Below are 23778 nucleotides of genomic sequence, written 5' to 3'. Positions count from 1 at the left end.
CTGAGGCAACTATGACTCGCCAACCAGGAAGGCTTTCTCGAGGAATTTCCAAATAGGCCTAGATCAGGGAGGGCCCGCGGATCAGGGACTTCGAAGCCGATAATCGAGAGGTAATACTAAACTTTAGTTCACATGTGACCGCCTTCCGGTCTCGAGTTTCTTGGTGCTACAAATACGGGGGCTCGGACAATCGACTCTTCCATCCCCAGATTTGGCCCCCCTTGAGATGGACTGACGACAATAAGATCTTGTCCATGGTGCGGCCTGCTTTCATCTTATAGCCTCGTGTGCCCCATCATGCTTGAGCGTCCAGCTACTTACTATCCGCTCGAAGATCTCCAGGGGCTCCTTTCCTTAACATGACTCGCCGACTTGTATGGATTATCTACTCGGTGAGAATCGATTATTTCATGTTCCTGCTGCTAATTTTTCTCGATGATAATAGGTTCGGACGGGCGTGCAGCTCGCTATCATCGCCGCAATTGCATTACTCCTTGTGGTGATTCTAGACAATAAATTCCGTGTGCTACCGGCGTCCATCCATGGCCACCTTCCCACGCATTATGCTGGTTACGTCGTTACCGATGTGACTGTTGTCACATGCTCTTCTCTCAGCATCTTTTCCAGTTGCAAAGTCGACCCGAAGGCATGGTCCAGAATTGAAAAGGATCTCTATCTGCGCTTGGGGTGGACATCCAGTGCTTACGTACAATTTCAACGGAAGAAGGAAGAGGAACTGCTGGCATCTGACAAGGTGGTGATCGACTTGAAGATAAGCCGGCTGACACCGCAGTCCTCGAATGACCCACATGGAGAGAAAATTGAATGGGAGCAGAGGCCAGGTGGCATCTGGCTGAAGCGGACGGCCAAACGTCATGCGAGTGACTCGCAGAAAGCGATCACCTCGATCGATGTCTTGTTCGGTGCGGACGCGGTTGATCCGCGTGTGGGCTGGGAGGTGAAAGATACTCCGCTGCTGCTGGATAGCAAGACGGAGGAGTTGGAGGCCCGCATCAGTATTCGAAGGGGAGACCCGCCAAAGACCAAGAAGCCCACTCCACGCATTAATGAGAATGGGAAATTCAAAATCATGCAACTAGCAGACCTTCATCTGAGCACTGGACTCGGAGTGTGTCGAGACCCAGTTCCGGTAGAGCCCGTACCCGGTCACAAGTGTGAAGCGGATCCTCGGACCCTGGAGTTTGTGGGAAGACTTCTCGACGAGGAAAAGCCCGATTTTGTCGTCCTGAGCGGTGACCAAGTCAACGGTGAAACTTCGAGAGATGCTCAGAGTGCGCTCTTCAAGTCTGTCAAGTTACTTGTCGACCGCAAGATACCCTACGCAGCCATATTCGGCAATCACGACGATGAAGGCAATCTTAGTCGAGAACAGCTTATGACCATACTTGAAGATCTCCCTTACTCCTTGTCAACCGCCGGCCCTGAAGATGTGGACGGGGTTGGAAATTATATTGTCGAAGTACTCGGTCGTGGAACGACCGCGCACTCGGCTTTGACTCTGTACCTGCTCGACTCTCATTCCTATTCTCCAGACGAACGTCAGTTCCGAGGTTACGATTGGATCAAACCGAGTCAGATTCGGTGGTTCAAAAACACTGCGCAAAGCCTCAAAACAAAACACCATGAATACAGTCACATGCACATGAACATGGCTTTTATTCATATTCCGCTTCCAGAATACCGCGACTCCTCAAATTACTATAGAGGAAATTGGTCGGAGGCTCCCACCGCACCAGGATTCAACTCTGGTTTCAAAGATGCTTTAGAAGAAGAGGGGATTTTGTTCGTGAGTTGCGGGCAGTAAGTACCTTTTTGAATACTCGGCAACGACCTGTGTGCTGTTTGCTAACCTATTACTAGTGATCATGTGAATGATTACTGCATGCTTAACAAAGACCGAGATGAGAAGCCGTCTCTCTGGATGTGCTACGGAGGCGGTGCTGGTTTTGGAGGCTACGGAGGTTATGGTGGCTATGTCCGTCGCGTTCGTTTCTATGATTTTGACATGAACCCCGGGCGTGTTGTGACGTACAAGCGACTTGAATACGGCGAAGTAGAGGCCAAGATCGACGAGATGATGATCATCGACGGAGGTGCAGTGAAAGGACCTGACGAACATCATTGAACGTTTTTGAGTCCTTGCACATGTGTCAATCGCCCTTTCTTGACTCGCCGCTTCTGTCAGGGAGTGATCTTTAATATGGCTTCGAACCAACTTTGCTGCGATGCTATCGACACTCTCATACCTTGATGTCACGGCATAGAGACGCTGTCTATGGTTTACATCTTGCTATCTCGGGCGCTTTTTCCTGCAGTCTTTGTACCTTATATATTGAGTTGAGAAGGCAGGCTAGCATGGGTCTGAATTGTCTCATCATTGAGCAGAGGACCTGGGATCTCAGTCTGCAGCAGCATTTATCTAGAACATTTGCGATTGTTGCAGCGCAAGCATGCCTTGCCTCAATACACTCTCCACATCTTACGAATGAAAAAAACTTGATCACCACCATTTTTCGAACAATACCCGTTCCTTACCATCTCCCAGCAGACCTTGAAGAGTACTCGCAACTTCGTCTGTCATCTTGGGAGGCGCACATATATAGCAGACCGTCTCCTCAGGCCTAATGACGCCGTCAGGTCCCTGGAGCACCTGCCGCAGATCATCGGGCTGCTGTCTTCGTGCATAAATAGTCAAATCCTGCTGCGGTTCGGACAGAAGTGGCGCAAAGTCATCATGGAGGTTAGTGAGGAAGAGCCGTAAAGAGATCCGCAGACGGCCCGACTCTGACTGGCAGCGAATGATCTCTCGAAGTCGCGAGAGGAAGAGGATCCGGTCCAGGTATGCCTGGGGACTTTTCTCAGGGAGGGACGGGACAGCTGACCGGGGGATTTTGGTGGAGTAGAAGAAGTGGATGTCGGAGTGCTGGTGGTGTAGAGATGTTTCGTCGTCGTTGTTGTTCAGATGCGAGAGCATGGAGATCAGAGGGCTGGCAGATGGTCAGCTCCCACTTCCAAGTGGGTGACTCGAGGAATGCATACTTGATTCCCACTCCGCCTGCAATGAAGAGCACCTTCTTGGTTTCACCGAGGTTAATTCCCGATGGGGGCCAGACGAAACTGCCTCCGATGCGGATGCTCAGTTCCTGTCCCTGGATCTCGTCCTTGGGTCTCCAAAGCCATGCGCTGGCTGGGTTGGACGGGGCGTGCTGGACGGCTAGTTCCACGTACGGTGCTCTGCCTCGCGGGTCCATCGGCGGCAGGCCCGTTTCCTCGTCCATGGGAGACTCCACGGGAGGCCCTGGCGAGGGAAGCACCTGCGCATCTGCCGGGGTGGAGGTGATGCTGTAACCCCCCGCGTCGGCGAGGCCAGGTATATGCACGTCTACCCACTGGCCCGGTAGGAACGTGAGTGGTTGTGGTTGATCCGACTGAGGTCGTTAGTTATATACATAATACAAGTAAAAGTGGCATAGTAGCGAAAAGGTATACTTCTCCATCAGCTCGCTCTTCCTGCCCCTCCAGGCTCTGCACATAAGGAGGGATTGTTAGCTGTATCAAGCGCACAGTAGGATTGACCTCGTCGATGTGTGAGAGCCGGACGGTATACAAGCGGTTCTGTCGTGGCTCAGCCGCCGTGCGCACCAGATGCGGCACAGAGGCCTTCCTAGTTGATGCGTAATCCATCTGGCGTCGGATCGCACCCGGAACAGACTGGTGAGGTGACAGGGGTCGAAGCCACGCAATAAAAGGCACGCGCTGAGACTGAGAGACGAGGATGCTTGGTGCGTGTGGTGAACGATGGAGTCGGTGGCACCACAATAGTCGGGGAGTCTGCATTCGGATGTTCGACCTACTGGTTTTGACGTCAAGTATCTATATTTTTTGAGTTATCCGCGTAGACTACCTAGGCTTTGACCTCGGAGACTTTGTTAGAACAACATTGTACGATCAGTCTAGATTGAGTACACCTCTGATGATGGATGAGTGGTATGACGTTTACCGGCGTGTCATACTGGAATCATCCTCCAGCACTATTCCTTATTATGCACTTCCTCATTATGGTTCAGATGACAGTCTTAAGATCCATTACAGCCCACGATGAGATACTCTAGAAGTACGAATGCTTGTTTGCGTTGGTATGCCAATTAGCATGATGAGGATGAATAATAAGGCGAATTAAACTATGCTGCATACACAATCACAGACGCCCAGTGATCCTCCTCCCGTTGGCGCTTCGCTTTCCGACAGACGACCACAAGCTATTTCGCAACTAATTGACTTGGTCAACTAGCTCTTAGTACATCTCCTCAGGTCTACTAGACTACTACTAAGACCACCCGCTTAGCCATGCAGATTGATCTCCTCGTCACACGGACTAGCGTGTGATGGCGGGCAGCCAATGTGCGTGTTCTGCAGCCTCATTGGCGATAGATCCCGGGCTTCATGCCTGTGCTGGCGCTTTCAAACCCGCCAGCATTGGCCAGACGCATCAGCAGGAACCTTTGGCATCTCTTGATCCTCGACTTTCCTGGCTTATCATTGCTGCGGTTGGTGCCCCTCTTCATGTCTGCTATCTGCTTACAGGGCACCATGGACGACAAGAGTGCATCGTTGCCATATTTGACCCCCTAGGTACTCCGTAGTTAGTCTCACGGTGCTTCTGCTCTGTTCATATCTAAACCGTGTTTCCGGCTGGTCTTAGAAGTCGATTTCTGTGATTGTTGCTGGTTTGCACTACTTCCTCTGGTTGAGTGGTTTGGTTCCTTCAATGCGAGTGAACTGAACGCCCAGCCAGCCGGTCTGGCCGCCAGTGGACTGTTATTTCGACTACACATTCGATAAAGAGACGAGGTCTAGCTCTTTTATATTTGACTTTTTCAGATTGGCCGTTTCCTGAGTTATCCGAAGAGTTCGGTTTCCGTCGCCATGTATTTCCCTCGGAATCATCGCTATCACAAAGTACTTTTGTACTTGATGGCTGTCGAGCTGCCGTTTACCATTGTTATCCTTACACTCACTGGAATCGCTTCTCACAATCTATACCGGACGAAACTGTGGCAGGATGGCGCAGACAACGGCTTCAACAGTTCCCCCGATGAGCAGTTGTATGCGGCTGCCAATTATCGGCCTTATAAGGTGCCTACGGTCTGGAGCGAATTGTACGTTTGCTTTTCTCTTGCCTTTCGCTCTGCTTCTTTCTCTTCTCCCGCATTCTTGTTCGTTCAATCCTGAAACCGGAGAAGAATGTCGCTGACGCTGGCTGGGGCTGCAGCATCACGGATTACAACCTAGTACTTGGTGTTTTAAGCACGTTTTTCTTGATCACCAAAGTCCCTATACACTTCCTTCGACTGTTTTATCCGCCCTTGTCGGTTATTGTCCACGGGGGTCTTGTTGCAGTATACATCGCCTCAGCTCGGTACCAAGCCGGCCCTGATATGTCGGATCCCGCGCACCCGCAGCCCGGTGCGCCGTGGTACATCACGAAGAAGTGCACCGTCGCTGCGAATAAGGACAACATCAATTACTGTCGCCAGTCGAAGGCCCTGTTTGCGTTCACAATAATAATCATGTGAGTACCATGTCCCTGTGAGTCGACCCTCATGACTGTGGTTAACGGAAGAAACAGCGTCCTCTATTTTGTCGAGTTCGTTCTGAGTATCCATTCCTGCGTTCTGACTCCGGAGGAGCGCGCGGAACGATTAGAAAAGGCGGAAGAGAAGAGAACCTGGAAGGAATATGAAGAAGCTGTTCTCAAGTCTCCCGCAATGATTCCGATGAGCCCAGCTTATCCACAGGGCATGCCTGCTATGACACCCCGTAGCCTTGCCTTCAACCGATTAGGAGGAGACAATTCATCCGACCTACCTCTTCGGGAATATCTCGGCGGCTCAAATCCCCGCCACTCGATGCAGCAGGAGTCGTCAGCGGAGACTCTCGCATCAGGGCAATACGCCCAGACTGGGGCAACGGCCCAGTCTCAGCCTCAGATGTATTTCCCTCCGCCTCCCAAGAAGGCCGCCAAAACGTGACGGCGCATTTTGATCGTGTTGAAGTGTGTATAGGATGTGTGCGACCGGTTATTGAGTGTGAATTTTCACCAAAGTTGTTGATTGCTGCTCTATTCCCCTGTGTATGTTCATGCTTTCGATCAAAGTTCTGTTGATTGAGCTGGTTGTGAGTCATCAATGTGCCATTGAGAAGGCGTCGCCCTCATTTCTTAGATGATAAGAAGAATTGCGACCGGTATCGATGCTGTAGTTTAGCTGATCGTAGCCATTCAGCGTAGACTGAGATATGATCCATAAAACCGAGGCTCATATGACCTCCTATCACACGAAGGGGAGTAAGGCTGATCTATGTCTCAAACCAACAAGACAGCGCTCAGTTTCGCTGCATATGTTAATCTCTTAAAGAATCGCAAGGGTATCCCTCCGCAGAAAGAGAGTATAAAATCTCAGTGAGACGCGCCGATATTGTCCAGGGGTGATAATCAGTTTGATTCCTGACGTTTCTTCTCTTTCTTGGCCCAGCGTACTATTGAAGACAGCAGTCAGTTTCAGTCGAACAGGGGTAGCATTGGGGCAACTTACAACCGCAGGCATTACACAAGGTCTTTGGTCCGTCCGGTCCCTTTCTCCATTCCGGGGAATCAGAGGTCCCGCAGTCTGTACACAGATACTCTCCCTTCAATCTCTTCCTTCGGTCGATCTCCTGTGCGCTCCGAGCTTGCTGCTCAATCGTGGCTATATCAATATCGCAATGGACGAGACAGCCTTGGCGCATGCCCGTGCTGAGACCATGAGACCGCTCGCCCTCGCGGTAGCGCAGCCCTGTTATCATCTCGATTCCGTCGATGTGGGCCATATCTTGTGCCTGTCGCGTACTGCCTTCAAGAAGCGACCCCGGTTCTCCATCATCGGTGTTGACCGTATCGGACGACTCGTTCTCCTCACCTGAGCCGGTCGCATCGTAAGATGTGAATGGAGGCAAGTTCTGGCGCAGGGCAGATGATCCCGAGTTTTGCTTGAGGTACGTCTGTCGACCTGCATCTAAATCTTCCTCCTCTTCTGCTCTGAGTTGTGAGATGCGCTGATTTAGCCGGATGTTCTCGATCTTGTGTTCGAGAAAGGAATCGAGTAGCGCCGAGCTCCTGGTGGGATACGGCCGGCAGACTAAGAAAACGCCGTTGCAGGCATTATTCTCGCCTTTGACATGTGGATGACCGTGCGCTTCTATGACGCAAAAGGTATTATTCGGCTTGTAGAAGCGGAAATGGCACCGGAGTGGACGGGCCGTGGCGATGCACTCTTCGAGTTGACGGGTGAAGACGAACTTGTCGTCATCGTGAATGAAGCGGGATAGGGCGTCATGTTCGATCTGCTTCGACTCGTATCCGGTAATCCATTTGCAGGACGGCGAAGCGTAGAGAACTGTGCCATCGGGACGTAGGAGGAGGAGCATGTCTGTCATTTCGGCGAGGGCACGCTGCACCCAAACCTGTTCTGTAGTCGCATCGAGAGACGGCTGCGGTTCGGCATCTTGGGGGATGGCATTCGAATAATTGTTGCCGCTTTCATTGCTAGAAATTGACCTTGGAACTGTTTGCACATCCATTATATGTCCAGTGTCGCCCTCGTGCTGCAATGCGTATGTCTCGCTTGATCTCACCGTGTCCGCCTCTGGAGGGGCGATTTCCATGGTCGCGCGGAACCAGGAAGGGCGAAATGATTGTCACTATGAATGATTCAATACATTGAGCGAGAGTCCTGATGATATAGGTGCCGATAATGTAAAGAGACCCGCCAAATTTGATCGTTCAAAAGACGGAAAAGATATGCACAGAAAAAGGACGAAGGAATTCAACATGGAATGTGAGGACCTGTGAGGTCAACGCCGAAAATGACCGCTGTTGACACTGTATACGGCCGCATTTTAACCCGTAACTCCCTGCGGCCCTGCTCTCTCTGGCATAGAAACTTTTACCATCTGAGTTCTCGGATTCTTTGAGATACGAGGGAGTGGTTTATATTGTGCGCGATATACATCGGGATGTCCTCTAAATTTATAGGTATTTGTGGGATCAGAGGCAAACCATAGATGACCGGGAAGACTCTCGATGGGCGGGATAAAAGAAGATGCGCTTGGTCGGCTATGATAGATAACTAGGAAGACAGACAAGATGAAAAACAGCGAACTTATAGGAGCCATGACATCTTAAAACTTAGTTTTCTTTGATATTAGTTAACTCTAAATGGACGACGGCAGGATTACCTGGACAGGGTTTCTGTGGCAGTCTATCGGGACGTCGAGAACAATATATTGTTCATCTTTTCTTCTTTGATCATGATGAAACAGTGTCCATTTCAGTAAGTCCTTTCCATGCGTTGTAAAAGCCGATCACGCTCTCTTAGAACTTCAAATTCCATTTCTTCTGGGCGACCAGGTCGTTCGACCCTGAAAATGAAGAATCTGCGAATGGTACTTCTCGAGTCGTCTTACATCCCGATGCAGCTGATCAACGACTCCGAGACGGCTACAAGTTTGGAAGGAGGCGCCTGGACAATAGGTTCTCAAATGGCTCATTGATAAGCTCCACGCCCTGATGCAGCTTGAGAACCAAGTGCCAGTTTCAGAGGAGTGTCAAACGCTCGAGATTCGTTCGATATCCGCTGCACTGGTCGGAGACCGTAATGCTTTGACTTTCGACAATGAAATTCTCTGTGATATCGTAATTTCGTCTGAATATATCTGCTCAATCACTTGAGAAATGAGAGGTGCGTCGTCAAGCAGGTCCGAAACGAGAGCAGACACCACAGCAGCAAGGTCTGTGTTGATACAGGACCTCTGTCGGGAATCACGTTGACCTTTGGCCTCAGACATGTCAGGGAAAATGAGAGAACCGGTCTTAAGGAGGACCCGACGGTTTTGTAGTTGGGAAACTATGGTCGTGGTCTGGCCAACACTGGCGTCTAGAGATTCGGCCGTGCAAAGCTGTGAATTATAGAACTCTCCACTGAGGAGTTTCTTCGTCGACATCAACAACACGACGTACCACTGCAGAATCGCTGGTAAGTCATAAGCATTTCCGAGCATGTCCACCGCCGTCTAGACGGCTGGCATACCAGTAACACGTAGGAAAACAACACACGTGCAACTACAAGTTGCACGGCGGCGGGCACACTGCTTGCAGAGGACCGATTTCATCGAGTTCAACTAGCAGTTGATACTGAAGGGTTGAAGTGCCGCGTCGTATTGGTTGATTCACCATCTGGAGCGCTTCGTTGAACATGACATCATAAGACCATTGTGGTCGAGCTGTGTGAAAAAGGATGTCGAAAGCTGGCTTGAGAAGGGTTGTCATCATGGCGGGAAGGCGAGGGGCCGCAGTTGCTGATGGGTTCCAACCAGCAGAATTGCTCGCGGTTCAAACCAGGCAAGCATGGGCAAGAGTTCAGGTTCAGCCAGGCGTGCTGCCTCATTCACAGCAATCACGGTGAAGAGAGTGCTGCCCTTCGCCTTGCACCGACTTGCATTGAGTTATCAAAAAGAAGCGGCGCGTTCCCAGCTACCCCCATGGTATAGGACACTGGGGAGCCTTTCATTCCCCCATATTGAGTTGCATTGCCTGTGGCTGTGTAATACAGCTGATGACCGGATTGAAAACCCAGTTCAAAATGCAGTTCCAGACTCCATTCACAGCTCCCTCATCACTGCGCGGATTCAGGCGACGAATCTCGACAGCTTTGCCGAATCCACGTACTAATATTGATCAGTTAAAAGGATAGACGCCTCTATCAAAGTCCAGTACGTCCAGTGCTTTCAATCTAGCAGGATTTGATCGATAGCAGTCATGTTGTCATTTAGTTGTTTTGTTTTGGATGTCAGCCAGGTCGATAGGAGATTGAGGAAAGGATGTCGGAAGTGACGATATTGTTCTTATGGCTCTTGCCTAGATCTATATGTCCAAGAGGCCCTAGCAGGAGTGAAATAACAATGCAGTGTGCCAGGTAAGAGTGAACTAACCATGAGAGAAAATTCACAGCTCCTTACGTTACCTATAGAACGTGAACAGACTACTACCGAGGCCACTCACAGCTGCATTTCCACCCATCCTGTCACCCATATAATCACGCCACTATTCCGCTCCCAAGCATTATCTAGTAGTCGTCACTCCTAGGTGATGTTGTCACCTAACCTCAGCAAGCAACTCACAACTATGGCAATGCAGAACGTAGCCTACTCTCTTCTCAACCAGCACATGCCAGGTGCTATACAAAATCCTAGTCATCATAGCTCCAAAGCAAACAAATGCCATTAATCCCAAGCACGCTATTTTGCGGAGAATAATAAAGACAACGTTGCAACATACTAATGTTCCTTTCAACCCCATAGAGCCATTTGCGCATATCACGTGACTTCGCGCTTCCTTTCCGCGTCCTGACGCGCAGGCAGAAGCGGCGACGATATTGATAACGAGCTTCGATTAGGCTTGGGGCACCGACAGTGTTGGGCCGGACAGTGGCTTGACATCCTTTAAAGACCGTTAGAGTCTGGTGGGCAGCGCTGTAGTGCTTTATTTCAAAATGTGAGTCTGCACGCTTCGAACAAACATGACGTCGAAAACTGATAAGCTTGGCAGGTGTAAGTGATGCGGAGTTCAATGACGAAGCACAAGACTGATGCTCTGCTCCAACTATAGCGAAGATAGACAAACTTTCAATCCTAGGGTGCGTTCATTCCTACAAAAGCATATGCTCTCGATTTCGATTTGTATACTGATTCGTGATTCTTTCTCAGTGTTCGTTCCTTCGACAACACCCGCAGCGAGACCATCCAATTTCACACGCCTCTTACATTGATTGTCGGCTATAATGGCTCAGGGAAGACTGTATGCTTCACCAAACGGACAGCTTATGAGTTCCATTTATGCTAAGTGGGAATACAGACAATCATTGAATGCCTCAAATATGCTACGACCGGCGATCTTCCACCCAACAGTAAGGGCGGTGCTTTCATCCATGACCCCAAGGTAACCCTGGAAACTCCCCTTTCTGTTACAGAAATGTTACTAAGTTATTATGCAGCTCTGCGGAGAGAAAGAAGTCCTAGCCCAAGTGAAATTATCGTTCAAGGGTACATCTGGAGCGAAGATGGTTGCTACACGGAGTCTACAACTTACAGTGAAGAAAACCACTAGACAACAAAAAACCCTCGAGGGACAGCTTCTCATGGTCAAGGACGGTGAAAGAACAGCAATCTCATCCCGAGTGGCAGAGCTGGACCAAATCATGCCTCAGTATCTTGGTGTTTCGAGAGCTGTCCTAGATTCCGTCATTTTCTGCCACCAGGATGAGAGTCTCTGGCCCATGAGCGAACCCTCGGTGCTCAAGAAGAAATTTGATGAGATTTTCGAAGCTATGAAGTATACGAAAGCCATCGACAATATCAAAGCCCTCCGGAAGAAACAGAATGAGGAACTGGCAAAATACAAAATCATGGAACAGCATGCCAAAGAAGACAAAGAAAAAGCTGATCGTGCAGAGAAAAGATCCATCAAGCTGCAGGACGAGATCGAGGCGCTCCGCGCTGAAACCCATCAGCTTTCCCAAGAGATGCGCCGTGTTGCGGAACTCGCCGACAAAGCTTGGAAAGAGTCTGAAAGCTATGCTCAAGTTTTAGGGACTTTGGAAGGAAAGCGTATTGAGGCAAAGAGTCTGCAGTCGACAATTGACAACCTCAAAAGACACCTTGTTGAGCTTGAGGATCCGGATGAGTGGTTGCAATCGAATCTAGAGCAGTTTGAGTCCAAGCAACTTCAATACCAGCAGCAAGAGGAAGCTCAAAAGGAGAATTACATGGAGATCAAGGACCGGATTGAGCAAGCCCGTCAGAAGTTGGGCGTCAAACAAGCCGAATACGGAAAATATGAAAATGACAAAGCCAACTTTGAGCGCCAGGTAGAAAGAAGACAGAGAATGACAAGGGAGATTGCTCGCAGTCATAACATCCGAGGCTTTGATAATATCCAAGATCAATCCGATATTGACGACTTCATGCGGAAGATTCGGAAGTTGTTGAAGGAGCAAAACCAAGCGCTGGAGCGCGTTAAACGTGAGGCGCAAACTGAGCTACGCGACGTACAGTCTACTCTAAATGAGATTGGGCAGCGAAAGTCTGCGTTGCAGGAAAGTAAGAATGCGGCCAAGCGTCAAATTGCTGCAAATGACAAGGAGGCCTCCAATTATCAAGCGAAGCTCAACGAGATTGACGTCGACGAGGGCGTCCAAGCTGCGCTTGAAGCAAACATTGAGGACATCTCAATTCGTCTGAAGGACGCCAAAGATCATGCTCGATCGGCTTCACTGGACCAAGAAATCCAGGACGTGAACTCAGAACTCCACACCCTCGAGGATGAAGGCACCCGCCTCAATGCTGAACTGATCGAGGCCACAAAACGAGCCGGGGATTTTGCCCGGTTAGATCATCTCAAGAAGGAACTCAAAGAACGAGAACGCAGCTTGGAAACTATGAAAGCTGCCCATGGCGAACGTCTTGCAAAGTACATTGGTGCAAACTGGGGCCCAGCCACTTTAGAGCAAGAGTTTCAGCGTGTCCTTGAAGAGGAGACCAGAAACGTCTCTAATGCCGAAAGCCAACGTGACGGCGTCAACAGGGAGCTGGAGCAGGTCGAATTCAAGCTCATGACCGCCAAGAAGTCTCTGGCTCAGCGACAGAAAGAGCTCAATAGCTGCGCCAAAGAAATTCGCGAAGCCATCAATGAGGAACCCGAAGAGTATCCCGATGCACTCAAACAACGACAAGCACAACTCGATGTCGCTAGAAGGGACGCCGAGCAAAGCGCCGGACTCGGCGACTACTTTATGCGCTGTCTGGAGACAGCCAAGCAGGTGAAAGCCTGTAGACTGTGCCAACGAGCGTTCAGGGCCGACGCAGAATTCACTGTTTTCCAGAAACGACTAGAGGGCTTGGTGAAGAAAGCACAGATTGGTGTGGAGGAAGAAGATGTTGAAAGATTTGAAGCCGAACTTGACGCGGCTCGTGCAGTAAGTACAGCTTACGATACGTGGATTCGCCTCTCCAAAACCGAGATTCCGGATCTAGAGAAGGAAGAAGACCAATATGTCCATCAACGGGACGAGCTCCTGGACCAACTGGAGAATCATGACAAGACTGTCAGCGAGAAGGTTGAAAAGAAGCGAGACGTTGAGGCTTTGTCGAAAACTGTCAATACTATCGTGCGATACGAGAGCGAAATCAAGACCATCCGGTCCCAGATACAGGATCTGTCCGCCAATGTACACAACACTCCTACACGTACCCTGGAAGATTTACAAGAGGAGATTGCAGGCATTGGCGAGAAGACTAGAGCTCTGAAAAAGACCCTGACCAAGCTCACAAATGATAGAGAGCAGGCACGGACTGAGATGAATAACTTGGAGTTGCAGCTTCGAGATGCTAGAAGCAAGCTTGACAATGCGAAGTTCCAACTAGAGAGAAAGTCAGACTTGCTTGCTCGCATTGAGGAGTATAGGAACCTTAACAACCAGCAACGGGAGGCAATCGCAAAGGCTGACAGAGACATTGAGGAGCTGACACCGGAGCTCCTCAAATACCAAGCTCAATACGACGATATTAGCCAGCGGGTCGAAGGCCGAGAGAGGGAGATGCAGCAAGGAATTTCTCAACTGTCTGAAAATATACGCCAATTGGATCTGGCAACGGAGGAGATTGATTCTTACAACGAACGAGGCGGGCCGAGTCAGTTGGAGCGTAGTAGACGCGAGCTTCAAACGATTGAGACTGAAATCAGCCAGCTTGAAGCGGAACAGGCCAATATTACCAAGGAGATCAACAAAATCTCGGCACAGCTTAAAGACAGCGAGAACACAAAACGCCAATACTCCGACAACCTGACATACCGACAAGCAACTCGAGCACTGGCGGAGGTGTCTGCAGAAATTGAGGTTTTAGAAGCTCAGAACGCAGAGGTGGACCGAAGCCGTTTCAGGGAGGAATCAGAGCGCCGAACCCGCGAACACAACGCGCTTGCTGCCAAGCAAGCCAGCAAGATGGGGGAAATGAAGTCTAAAGATGACCAGTTGATGCAGCTTCTCGCGGATTGGAACACGGACTACAAAGACGCCGCTTCCAAGTATAAAGAAGCGCACATCAAGGTGGAGACTACCAAGGCGGCTGTTGATGATTTGGCTCGGTACGGAGGTGCTTTGGACAAAGCCATCATGAAGTACCACTCGTTGAAGATGGAGGAGATCAATGCAATCATAGGAGAGCTCTGGCAAAAGACATACAGAGGCACCGACGTTGACACGATCCTCATCCGCTCCGACAACGAAAATGCAAAAGGAAACCGATCCTACAACTACCGCGTCTGCATGGTCAAATCGGGTGCAGAGATGGACATGCGAGGACGCTGCAGTGCAGGACAGAAAGTGCTTGCGAGTATAATTATTCGCTTGGCCCTGGCAGAGTGTTTCGGTGTCAACTGCGGCCTGATCGCACTCGATGAACCGACAACCAACCTCGACCGAGACAACATCCGCTCTCTTGCTGAGTCCCTGCACGACATCATTCGGGCGCGCCAGCAGCAGGCAAACTTTCAACTTATTGTGATTACTCACGATGAGGAGTTCCTTCGGCACATGCAATGCGGTGACTTTAGTGATTACTATTACCGGGTCTCCCGCAATGAGAAACAGAAGTCAATCATCGAGAGACAGTCCATTGCAGAGGTGAGTTATGATTATCTGCATTGCCAGCATGGTCGCTTTATATACTAATGAGCTTTAGGTCATGTAATCTACTGTCAAAACTCGTACGATGCTTGCTTCCACGCTACATAGCGACTCCGACTTCATGGTAGAGCAGGGAAGATGACCAGCGCATGGACCAGGTGGCATGCATTGATAATTGTCTGCTTTCATTGTATATTATTAGCTGAACAAGTGGTCCTGGGTTACATATCGCATTTGCACGGCGTTGGGGAAGGGGAAATAGTCCTAAGCAATCGATTTTTTATTGATGTCCTTATTTTCAACGTCCTCTTCCAGCTTCGACCAAACATACCGCCAACTTCTACCTAATCCATTTCTAGATCAACATCATCTTCGTCTAGTAATGGTACAAAACGAAAGTCCACGAAAGTCACAGTGCCCCCAGTACCTGCTCCCGAAGACCGCATGCCACCAGGTGCGCCACCATGTCCATTGTTGTCGAACTCAATCATGAACTGAAGACTGAGAACGCCTTGTCTATCCCCTCGGATACTCACTTTATTGGCTACTGCCATAGCACGAGCTGCCTTTTGAATCATAGAGAAACGATAATTCTGGTTGATGCGAGTGCCCATGGAAGACGGTGGGCTGACAAGAAAGGTTTCGGTGACGGTAGGTGCGAGTTTGGCCCTCTTTGCCCGGGCTCGCGAGCCATCATCGGTGAGTACCTTATGGGTTTGAGACGGGCCATTGTTTTGGTTTTGCTGTTCAATCGAGAATTCAACCGTCGATTCGCTGAGGGGACCACCGGAGCCTGACAAGGCGAAAAATGGCTCTCGTATCGCCGAGGCCGAGAGTTTAAGGACAGTCGGATTGGTTGCGCCGAGCTCCGTGATGGCGTTGTGTAGCCAGGCGGAACGCATGATAATCTTCATTACTATGCCGTCGCGCTGGAAGGGGATGTCTGTGTCGGTGTCTTCGGGTTCGTAGGTAGTCAGATCGCAGGTCGTTTTGACTCCTGTTTCGGAGAGGGTGATGCTCAGCGGAGCGCCTTCCTGCGTGTACTGTATTGTGCAGGAACGGTCGAGGAGGAGTGCAGGGGATGTGAATGCGCTTGATGCTGAAGGATTGGGCGGTTGGACGCTGACTGCTCTGCTGAAGCTTCCAGACGGCGCATCATTAATGCCAAAGATTTTCAGCGTTTCCAAGAGGGCAGACAGTGAGACCACGAAACATGGGTAGTATGCGGTGTCTGCGGTGTCGTCAAGGTTGTCTGCGTCGTTGGCCTCATTGCTTGGGGTCTTCGGGGGGTTGAAGGTATAACTGGTGAAGAGTGCTTTGTCTAGAAAGGCAAGTCCTTGTATCACTCTGGTCTCCTCTGCCGAAAACCGGATCCCGTCTGGAGTAATTTGCACGGTGGCTTTTGGAACGAATCCGATGCATTGCAGCAGAGTATAGAGCTGGTGAGCGTTGCTGGAGACAGCTGAAAAGATGGGCTCGGTAGTTGCCATGGCCCTAGGACTTCTGTCTGTACAGATAGCCAGGGAAACGCGTAAAATAGTGAGCACGGAAAATTGGTTATGGAAGAGGTTGGTGGGCTTGTAAAGGCGTGTCTAGTAAAACAGCTCTCGCCCTGTTACACGTTTTTTGTCTTTCAACTTTCCGATTTACAGTACATAGAAAGATTCGGGATACGAGTCACTCAAACGTAGACACCAACGGCGCAGATCATGTATACGGCACCAAATCTGTAGAAGTGGTATATGAGCGACGGGCATGGCTCCAAATCAGAAACTGTCACAGCTTAGCTTACCCGAATGCCAATGACGCTGGAACCCCGAATGTTGCGATGCTCAAGAAGGAGCGATCTATTTAGCGAGCAATGGTGAGCTATAACCCGGTTTGACTTGGATGCGCAGAACGAGACATACTCAGACCGAATAGACCAGTAAGAACCAATGCTAAGATGCCAGTTAGTTCTGTCAATCTTGACGAAGGCCAAACCTCTTACCACTCAGCAGCAGACTGAAGCCAACGAAGAACTGGTGATCTTTCGATATCAGGGGAGAGTAAGGGCTTGAGGAGGCTGCCTCCCAGACTTCGTTCAGAGACATGAGGATAAATGAATTAAACTTCAAATTGAGCAAAGGTCAATTATCAGACAGCTTATACAGCAATTGATGTCTGTAATGGAAAAGAACAACTAGTCTACATTACTCCGCCATCGCAGAGCTTCTAGATAGAGACAACGCGTCAAGCTAAGTAACTTATGGTCGATCTGGCACAATCAATCTCGGATCAACATAGTTCCGAGCCTCTCCCCGTCTCCGCCTATAACGCGGAGATCGCAATTCGGCGCCGCTGGGGTCCAGGGTGCTGAAGAAGACAGTTTATAACAGAAATCTCGAGCGCAATATGCCGGCACTTACATCAGAGAGTGAGTCCGCGAGCCGAGTGTGTTGGTCTCTGTGGCTTTCAGACTTGATTGACCATAGATACAGGTTCCAAGCGGAAAGCTTCGGAAGATGCGGCTTCCCCGGATTCCCAGAAACAGATCAAAAAGGCGCGCACTGACTCTCTTGAAAGAGAGCCAAAGGTTTGTCTCTACTTCGAACTCATTTCTGTTGCCTTCTAACAGTGTTGGTTGTAGACCGAAGATGAGCCTCTTGGAAAGCCACCGCTGAGGATCGTTCCCTTCCCAGAAAAGGTAAGCTTCACCATTGAATGTTGATTCGACCCCGCGGCTGATGTTCATCCCCCACAAAAGCCCGCTGTCTTAGAAGAACGACGAGGTGAAATCGAGTTTCGAGTGGTCAATAATGATGGCTCGCGGGATAGTTTCGTCGTTCTCACCGGATTGAAGTGCATCTTTCAGAAGCAGCTTCCAAAGATGCCCAAGGATTATATCGCACGGCTTGTCTACGATCGTTCGCATTTGTCTATCGCCATTGTGAAGCACCCATTAGAGGTTGTAGGGTACGTGTGGGAGAAATGGCTTGGTTGGTTCTTGAAGAGCTCACCAATTGTTGTCTAGAGGCATCACCTACCGGCCGTTCAATAGCCGCAAATTCGCGGAAATCGTCTTCTGTGCCATATCTTCGGACCAGCAAGTCAAGGGTTACGGTGCGCATTTGATGTCTCACTTGAAGGTATGGCTGGGAATTAAAGCCGCAGCAGGAGTGGTAGCTAACTGTAAGAGCAGGACTATGTGAAAGCGACCTCGCCCATTATGCATTTCCTGACTTATGCGGACAACTATGCGATTGGTTATTTCAAGAAGCAGGGATTCACCAAGGAAATTACGCTCGACAAGTCTATATGGATGGGTTATATCAAGGATTACGAGGGAGGAACCATCATGCAATGTACCATGCTCCCTAAGATCCGATACTTGGAAGCAGGTCGCATGCTTCTGAAGCAAAAGGAAGCGGTGCAAGCCAAAATCAGGGCTTTCAGCCGTTCGCATATTATCCATCCTCCGCTAAGGGAATGGAAGAACGGGGCTTGCAAGATCGATCCTCTGAGTATCCCCGCCATTAAGGAATCCGGATGGTCACCGGATATGGATGAATTGGCGCGGCAACCGCGCCATGGGCCGAATTACAATCAGCTCCTGCACTTGCTCAACGACATGCAGAACCACAGTGCTGCATGGCCGTTCACTCAGCCTGTCAACCGCGATGAGGTTCCTGATTACTACGAAGTCATCAAAGAGCCAATGGACTTATCGACGATGGAAGAGAAGCATGAGAAGGACATGTACCCGACCCCGCAAGATTTTATCAAAGATGCCATGTTGATCTTTGACAATTGCCGGAAATACAACAACGAGAATACGCCATATGCGAAAAGCGCCAATAAATTGGAAAAGTTTATGTGGCAGCAGATTCGCAACATCCCGGAGTGGTCGGTAAGTGTTTCTCTTGGACGCTCCTCCTAGGGGGAAGAACAACTCATGCTGACTTTGTCATAGCATCTGGCCGATGGACACTGAGTTATTTGATGGTTGATCGAGCCTTTTCTGATCTTGAAGCGGCGGAGTTTTGGTTTGGTTGGCGTTTATTGCTTCTATTCAACGAACAAATACCCAATGGATGCATGGGGGAGCATTTTTGGCCATTTCTATCTAACACTCGATGACTGAACAAATGATATGGCAATATCACAAACATCACTTCGTACATTCCTCATTCTCTACCAGGGAAACCGCTGCTGTAAGCTTTATTCCCCAGGCACCGAGACCAAAAAGAAGCGCTGGAAAGCAATTCAATCCGGTAAGGGAGCTTAGAATTCAGCGAACTGCTGTATTGAGACGAGATATGATCTATCACAGCATTGTGAGTTTGTCGCTGCCCTTTGCTTCTAGCCACCAGATGATTGTAACATCATAGTTCATCCCTCCCTTGCGTGTAATCTCGGCCAGCAGTGGAGAACGTGGTGAGCTGCTGATGATCGTTAGCTGGTGGGTCCTTCATTTCGGAATAACTTTGCGGCGGGCCGTTTGTTGGTTGCGGATCATGAAGATGGCAGGTCAACAAGAGATGGACAATTACTATTCTAGTATGAAAAGGTTGCTCTGCAGGTGGTCGGGGCAATTCATCGCCCTTCTTTTGCTGTTATAATCATTATTATTATAATAATAATATCGCAACGCGTGCCCTGTTCCTGCTTGTCCTTATTGTCCATTGTCGTTCCCAGTGGGCGGCTGGAGGATTGTTACTTTAAGCCGTCTTTTCCCACTTCAGGCGGCCTCTCCAGGGGCTCCTGAGCCTGAAAGTCCTAGAATCTCGAATCTCTGTCGTTCATTGCGCCGATGCCTTAATTTGGACTAAATTATCTCCGCCCATTCGTTAATATTCTGGTTCTTTGCGATCGTTCAATCGTGAGCTGGCCATCTTATTCTTATTATTGAGACGTTGGTGGAACAGTAAACACGGGCCACTCCTATTCTTGGAACGACTCGATATCTTCCATCATTTCTGACTTTTTCGCTCTTGACCTCACGCCAATTTTCACTTGTTTGGATCATCTATTGGATTTGCCTTGTTGGTTGTCTATCGCTCTCGCGCACAATGGCGTCGCCGTCACTTTTGGACTTGGAGCCGAGGAATCGGCTCCCCACTCTGTTTGAGGTACTCAGTCGTCGCACTCTGGCTCCTGTCGATCTATTCTCTTTCTACATATACATGCGAGACCAGCAGCGCTCGGTCGATTACTTGGATTTCTGGTATGCACGAGATCTCTCCCTGAATAGTGCGGCGCATGAATCACGGGAAAGTCTGACCTCGGAGTGAAATAGGCTCGATGTATCACAACATATGTCGCTATGTCGCCATTATGTCCGCGAACTGCGTCGGTCTGTCTTAGTTGCGACGCCTGATCTTGAAAAAGCAGATAGTAAAGGCTCATCCGCCGCTTTGGATACCTTGGAACATCTCGGCGATATCCCGCTTACAGAAGCTGGTCCCTCTGGCTTGCGCCGGGGCTTTCGTGACTACGACGACAAGGACGCCGATCAAAGGCTGTCGGCCTTCCTTCGCTCTGATGGCCACACATCCCAGCATTCACCGCAGAGTAGCCTCGGGTCGCAGAACGCTGCTCGCCTTCCTTCCAATGAACAACCGCCTCGTCCAAGCTCTGGAACACAGAACGAATCGAATTCCCCTGGCCATACAGTCACGCGACACGATATTCGCGCGTCTGCAGAGAAGATTCTCTACACCTATTTACTACCCGGTGCTGAAAGAGAGATCGTTCTCCCGGAGGAAATGGTATCAACGGTAATCAATCTCATTGAGGATGACGGGAGGGATGATCCGGAAGTGTTTGACCCCGCCAAAGACTACGTCTTCCAAGCAATGGAACGCGACGCATACCCTGGGTTTTTGCAGGCAAAAGCCTTGGGTAATCTTGTGCCATTGACTGTTGTGACTCGCTTGGCTTTGGCTTTGATGAGCTTTGGCGGTGGTTTCTGGGGCGCCTTCTACGTTGTCCTTCGAGACAAGCCGCGGCATATTCGTTGCTGGGTAAGACCTCTTTTCATGTTCCTTGCACACTTTTGCTAATGACGGACCAGGTGATTTTGCCTTTCATTGTGGCTGCATATTTCATCGCGTCGTACCAGTACAAGATCGACCCGGTAATGGCATATTTGGGGTACAGTGAATACACGTTCATGAACTGGGCTCCAATCCGCGAGCCTTATGTTCGTAAGCTCCTGAATAAACGAGCCACTGCAACGTTATTCATTGCCCTACTGGTCGCTGCTGCGCTGAGCATTCTGTTCATTTTTGTTCCCGGTATTATGCTGTGATTTGGTCATTTTCAGGCTGTTAAGCATACGTCCGCGCTACCAGGCCTCACTTCGGACGCTCCTCTGATCCATTGAATAATTCTCGCGACTATGATTATGTCATGCGAGCCCAGCTGTCCTACGCGGGACCGACACCGCAGTGCGGGCTTTCTTTTCGGCCTGCCAAAGCAGCTGGTGCATAGGCTAGCCACTCGGTTGTTCTCGAAACCGACACTTTAGGATATTCTCATCCAAGTTGCGCTCCGTCGAGCCCTTCTTCAGGCTTGGAACGATTCGAGCAAAACGCGGTACATCCTTCTGGCTGATGCCGCGTCATTCGGCTCGAGGCCACGCCGTACCGATCCCTCCAGCCGCAACAGACTTTCCTTGTCGCTTCGTCTTGTGAATGTTTCCTTCTTGATTGCTTCTTCACCTCTTCATCTTCTTACAATACCCATTTCTGCCTCTTCTGCATGATGTTCAATTTCAATGACTGCCGGCGGAACTTTTTGGTGTTCAGGCATTGGTCCGCTAATCTGTTATAATAATGCAATCTTAATGGCAAATAACTTTCTCAAATGCTGATATTGCATGTCGTAAGTAGTCCTAGCATGATGGCTCTATGCGAAAGAGTAAACCATCCGGAAGAAGATACATCATGAGCTCGTAATGACCATTACAGGTCCACTGTTAACCTTGCATTTTTTTTTCATGTCCTTTAACCAGCGACAATGGCTGCTACATTAGGACTTCTTTCCCAGGATGCGCTTCGCATGTCTCGCGCCAGCCCCGCTCAACCCGAATCTAGAAGATCCCGCACTTTCATCAATGTCCATACGCGAACCAGCCGCGTGTAAATCGATACCGCCATCGTTGCCATTATCCCAGTACCCATCATCCTCGTCATCGTAGTCATCAGCGTTGAACTCGCGCTTATTGCCACCTCCCTGGCCAAACCGCTGCGCTCCCCCGAGCTTCCTGGACCCGGGCCCGCCTACCGCCGCGTCCTTTGCGCTCCCATCAGCGGAGGCCAGCGCTTTTTCAAGCAGAGCAGCTCGCGCCTGTTCTTTCGCCCTACGCTTCGCGGCATTGCTCTTAATCTTGGCGATCTCGGCTTCGATGTCGCTGATGACGTCGCCGCAGCGGCTCTCCCACTCTGTCAGGAGGGAGATCATCGTCGGGAGGGACTGGGGTTTGATGTCGCGGAGGGGCGCAACGGAGGTCACGTTAACGAAGGGGGGATTGGAGGCGGGGGAGAGGCGGGCGGTGATGAGGGAGGAGTAGATGGCTTTTGTGACGAGGGATTCGAGATCAGCGGGGGCTGAGATGGCGAGGGCGTCCATGAGGGTCTTGTATGTGAGGGGCTTGAGTGTTGCGGAAAGCGTGAGGAGCGAGAGGAGGCGGAGCTTGAGCGCTTGTTCGGCGCTGAGGCTGGGGAGGTTGGGTGTTGCTGAGGGGGTTTGTTAGTTACCGTACGCCTAATGGTTCAGCTTGAAAGGCTGGCGGGCTTACTCTGGTAGTCCTGCCATGTTCCCCAGGCGAAGATCTCCAGGAGGGTTAGGTAGCCTTGGAACTCTGCTGGGGTGGTTGGGGAGCGGAGGGCTTGGATGGTAGGCGTTTCCAGCAGCTCGGCGAAGACGTAGGTGTGCGGGTTCGAGGTTGCATTTGTGATTAGATTCGCAATAAATCGTGGGGAGGTGGCACTGTTTGAGTTGGCCAGGTGGATGAAGGGTTGCAGGGCCTCGATGGCCCGAGTATGTATTTGATCCATTTGAGCTTGGTGGTCTGGTGCTTGAAGGTCAGCTACAGCAGCTCATTCGGCGAGACAGCCAAGCGTAAACCTACGTTTTAAGGCAAAACCGAAATGTGAGAGACTAAGAGTGGTATGCGAGACTCGGCACCGGAGCTGTCTCTGATAGAATAGTTGACTGATAACAGCGGGGATGTTGATGGTGATGATGATACCTATCCAGCTGTCATCTGAATTGGGGTTGTTTGTTTGAGATGCAAACAAGATCTGTCACTTAAGATTCGGGATGGGATTCAAGCATAACTCTGATCATAATCTCCAGATCGATACGAAGTATTCAGCACTATTCTAGGATGGTTGATCGCCGATGCTACATCCGAACTCACATTATAATAATGGCACTGCGAGTTGAAAAGTTTGGCCCTTTGCCAATCAAGCGGCTCAATTCCCTTCTGCTCAGCATTATGCAGTCTTCTGCTTATTATTGTTGCGCCTGGGAGGGTGAAAGGCCAAGACCATATTTCCGATGAAGCTTGTGAAACTCGAACCGAAACGGTATCTAGACCCTGTGATCAGGTCTGGTTAAGTCCTGGTTCATTTTAGGTGGCTATCTGACGGGTTAGACTGTATCATGACTAGTAGAAGCGTTTACTTGAAACTGGACAGCATCCCAATGAGGATAGGGATTCTGGGTTTGTTTCATGATGGCCAAGCGTAAATTGTACCGCAATTGCACATGGCCCCTGCGAATAATCATCCTCATTTGAGACTGTCCTTGATAATTGATCAATAGTGTAGTGTACGCACAGCAGACTCGTCTCACAGACAGAATAATAATCAATAATAGAGCCAGACATGAGAAATCTCGGTTACCACTTTTTGAGCCGGACAGCCGGATTACCGAGTCAGACACCATTCCATTAACTAAGCGCTGATCAAGGGAAGAGACCAAGGGGCGG

General features: G+C 49.9%; 9 protein-coding genes across 9 annotated transcripts; 5 read left to right on the top strand and 4 right to left on the bottom strand.

Annotated features, from left to right (window-relative positions):
* Positions 1-359: 359 nt before the first annotated feature.
* On the top strand, positions 360-2146 carry ALT_5712 (metallophosphoesterase family protein; the record flags this gene model as incomplete). The annotated part of the gene is made up of 3 exons (XM_089599950.1): positions 360-392; positions 446-1821; positions 1882-2146. The coding sequence occupies 3 exons, from the start codon at positions 360-362 to the stop codon at positions 2144-2146; spliced, it is 1674 nt and encodes a 557-aa protein (XP_089455827.1).
* A 375-nt stretch (positions 2147-2521) lies between these two features.
* ALT_5711 (FAD-dependent oxidoreductase) lies at positions 2522-3858 on the bottom strand (the record flags this gene model as incomplete). The annotated part of the gene is made up of 3 exons (XM_033554518.2): positions 2522-3008; positions 3061-3449; positions 3511-3858. The coding sequence occupies 3 exons, from the start codon at positions 3856-3858 to the stop codon at positions 2522-2524; spliced, it is 1224 nt and encodes a 407-aa protein (XP_033410409.2).
* Positions 3859-4947: 1089 nt separating this feature from the next.
* Positions 4948-6053, top strand: ALT_5710 (uncharacterized protein; the record flags this gene model as incomplete). The annotated part of the gene is made up of 3 exons (XM_033554519.2): positions 4948-5180; positions 5294-5593; positions 5651-6053. 3 exons carry the CDS (start codon positions 4948-4950, stop codon positions 6051-6053), a joined length of 936 nt encoding a protein of 311 aa, XP_033410410.1.
* Positions 6054-6514: 461 nt separating this feature from the next.
* On the bottom strand, positions 6515-7722 carry ALT_5709 (GATA transcription factor LreB; the record flags this gene model as incomplete). Its single annotated transcript, XM_033554520.1, has 2 exons — positions 6515-6558; positions 6615-7722. The coding sequence occupies 2 exons, from the start codon at positions 7720-7722 to the stop codon at positions 6515-6517; spliced, it is 1152 nt and encodes a 383-aa protein (XP_033410411.1).
* A 2912-nt stretch (positions 7723-10634) lies between these two features.
* ALT_5708 (MRX complex DNA-binding subunit) lies at positions 10635-14862 on the top strand (the record flags this gene model as incomplete). Its single annotated transcript, XM_033554521.2, has 6 exons — positions 10635-10665; positions 10724-10751; positions 10822-10912; positions 10970-11053; positions 11109-14795; positions 14854-14862. 6 exons carry the CDS (start codon positions 10635-10637, stop codon positions 14860-14862), a joined length of 3930 nt encoding a protein of 1309 aa, XP_033410412.2.
* Positions 14863-15142: 280 nt separating this feature from the next.
* On the bottom strand, positions 15143-16288 carry ALT_5707 (putative DNA repair protein Rad1; the record flags this gene model as incomplete). The annotated part of the gene is made up of 1 exon (XM_033554522.1): positions 15143-16288. The coding sequence occupies one exon, from the start codon at positions 16286-16288 to the stop codon at positions 15143-15145; it is 1146 nt and encodes a 381-aa protein (XP_033410413.1).
* Positions 16289-17192: 904 nt separating this feature from the next.
* gcnE (histone acetyltransferase GCN5) lies at positions 17193-18771 on the top strand (the record flags this gene model as incomplete). Its single annotated transcript, XM_033554524.1, has 7 exons — positions 17193-17214; positions 17279-17373; positions 17428-17484; positions 17545-17753; positions 17812-17926; positions 17980-18687; positions 18751-18771. The coding sequence occupies 7 exons, from the start codon at positions 17193-17195 to the stop codon at positions 18769-18771; spliced, it is 1227 nt and encodes a 408-aa protein (XP_033410415.1).
* A 1078-nt stretch (positions 18772-19849) lies between these two features.
* On the top strand, positions 19850-21090 carry rgsB (uncharacterized protein; the record flags this gene model as incomplete). Its single annotated transcript, XM_033554525.1, has 3 exons — positions 19850-20004; positions 20077-20803; positions 20854-21090. The coding sequence occupies 3 exons, from the start codon at positions 19850-19852 to the stop codon at positions 21088-21090; spliced, it is 1119 nt and encodes a 372-aa protein (XP_033410416.1).
* Positions 21091-21812: 722 nt separating this feature from the next.
* Positions 21813-22840, bottom strand: ALT_5704 (PCI domain-containing protein; the record flags this gene model as incomplete). The annotated part of the gene is made up of 2 exons (XM_033554526.2): positions 21813-22519; positions 22582-22840. The coding sequence occupies 2 exons, from the start codon at positions 22838-22840 to the stop codon at positions 21813-21815; spliced, it is 966 nt and encodes a 321-aa protein (XP_033410417.1).
* Between the last annotated feature and the right edge of the window lie 938 nt (positions 22841-23778).

This window comes from Aspergillus lentulus (genome assembly GCF_001445615.1).
Source record: "Aspergillus lentulus DNA, contig: Alt09, strain: IFM 54703, whole genome shotgun sequence".
Lineage (NCBI taxonomy): Eukaryota > Fungi > Ascomycota > Eurotiomycetes > Eurotiales > Aspergillaceae > Aspergillus > Aspergillus lentulus.
This window is presented reverse-complemented; position numbering and strand designations above follow the sequence as displayed.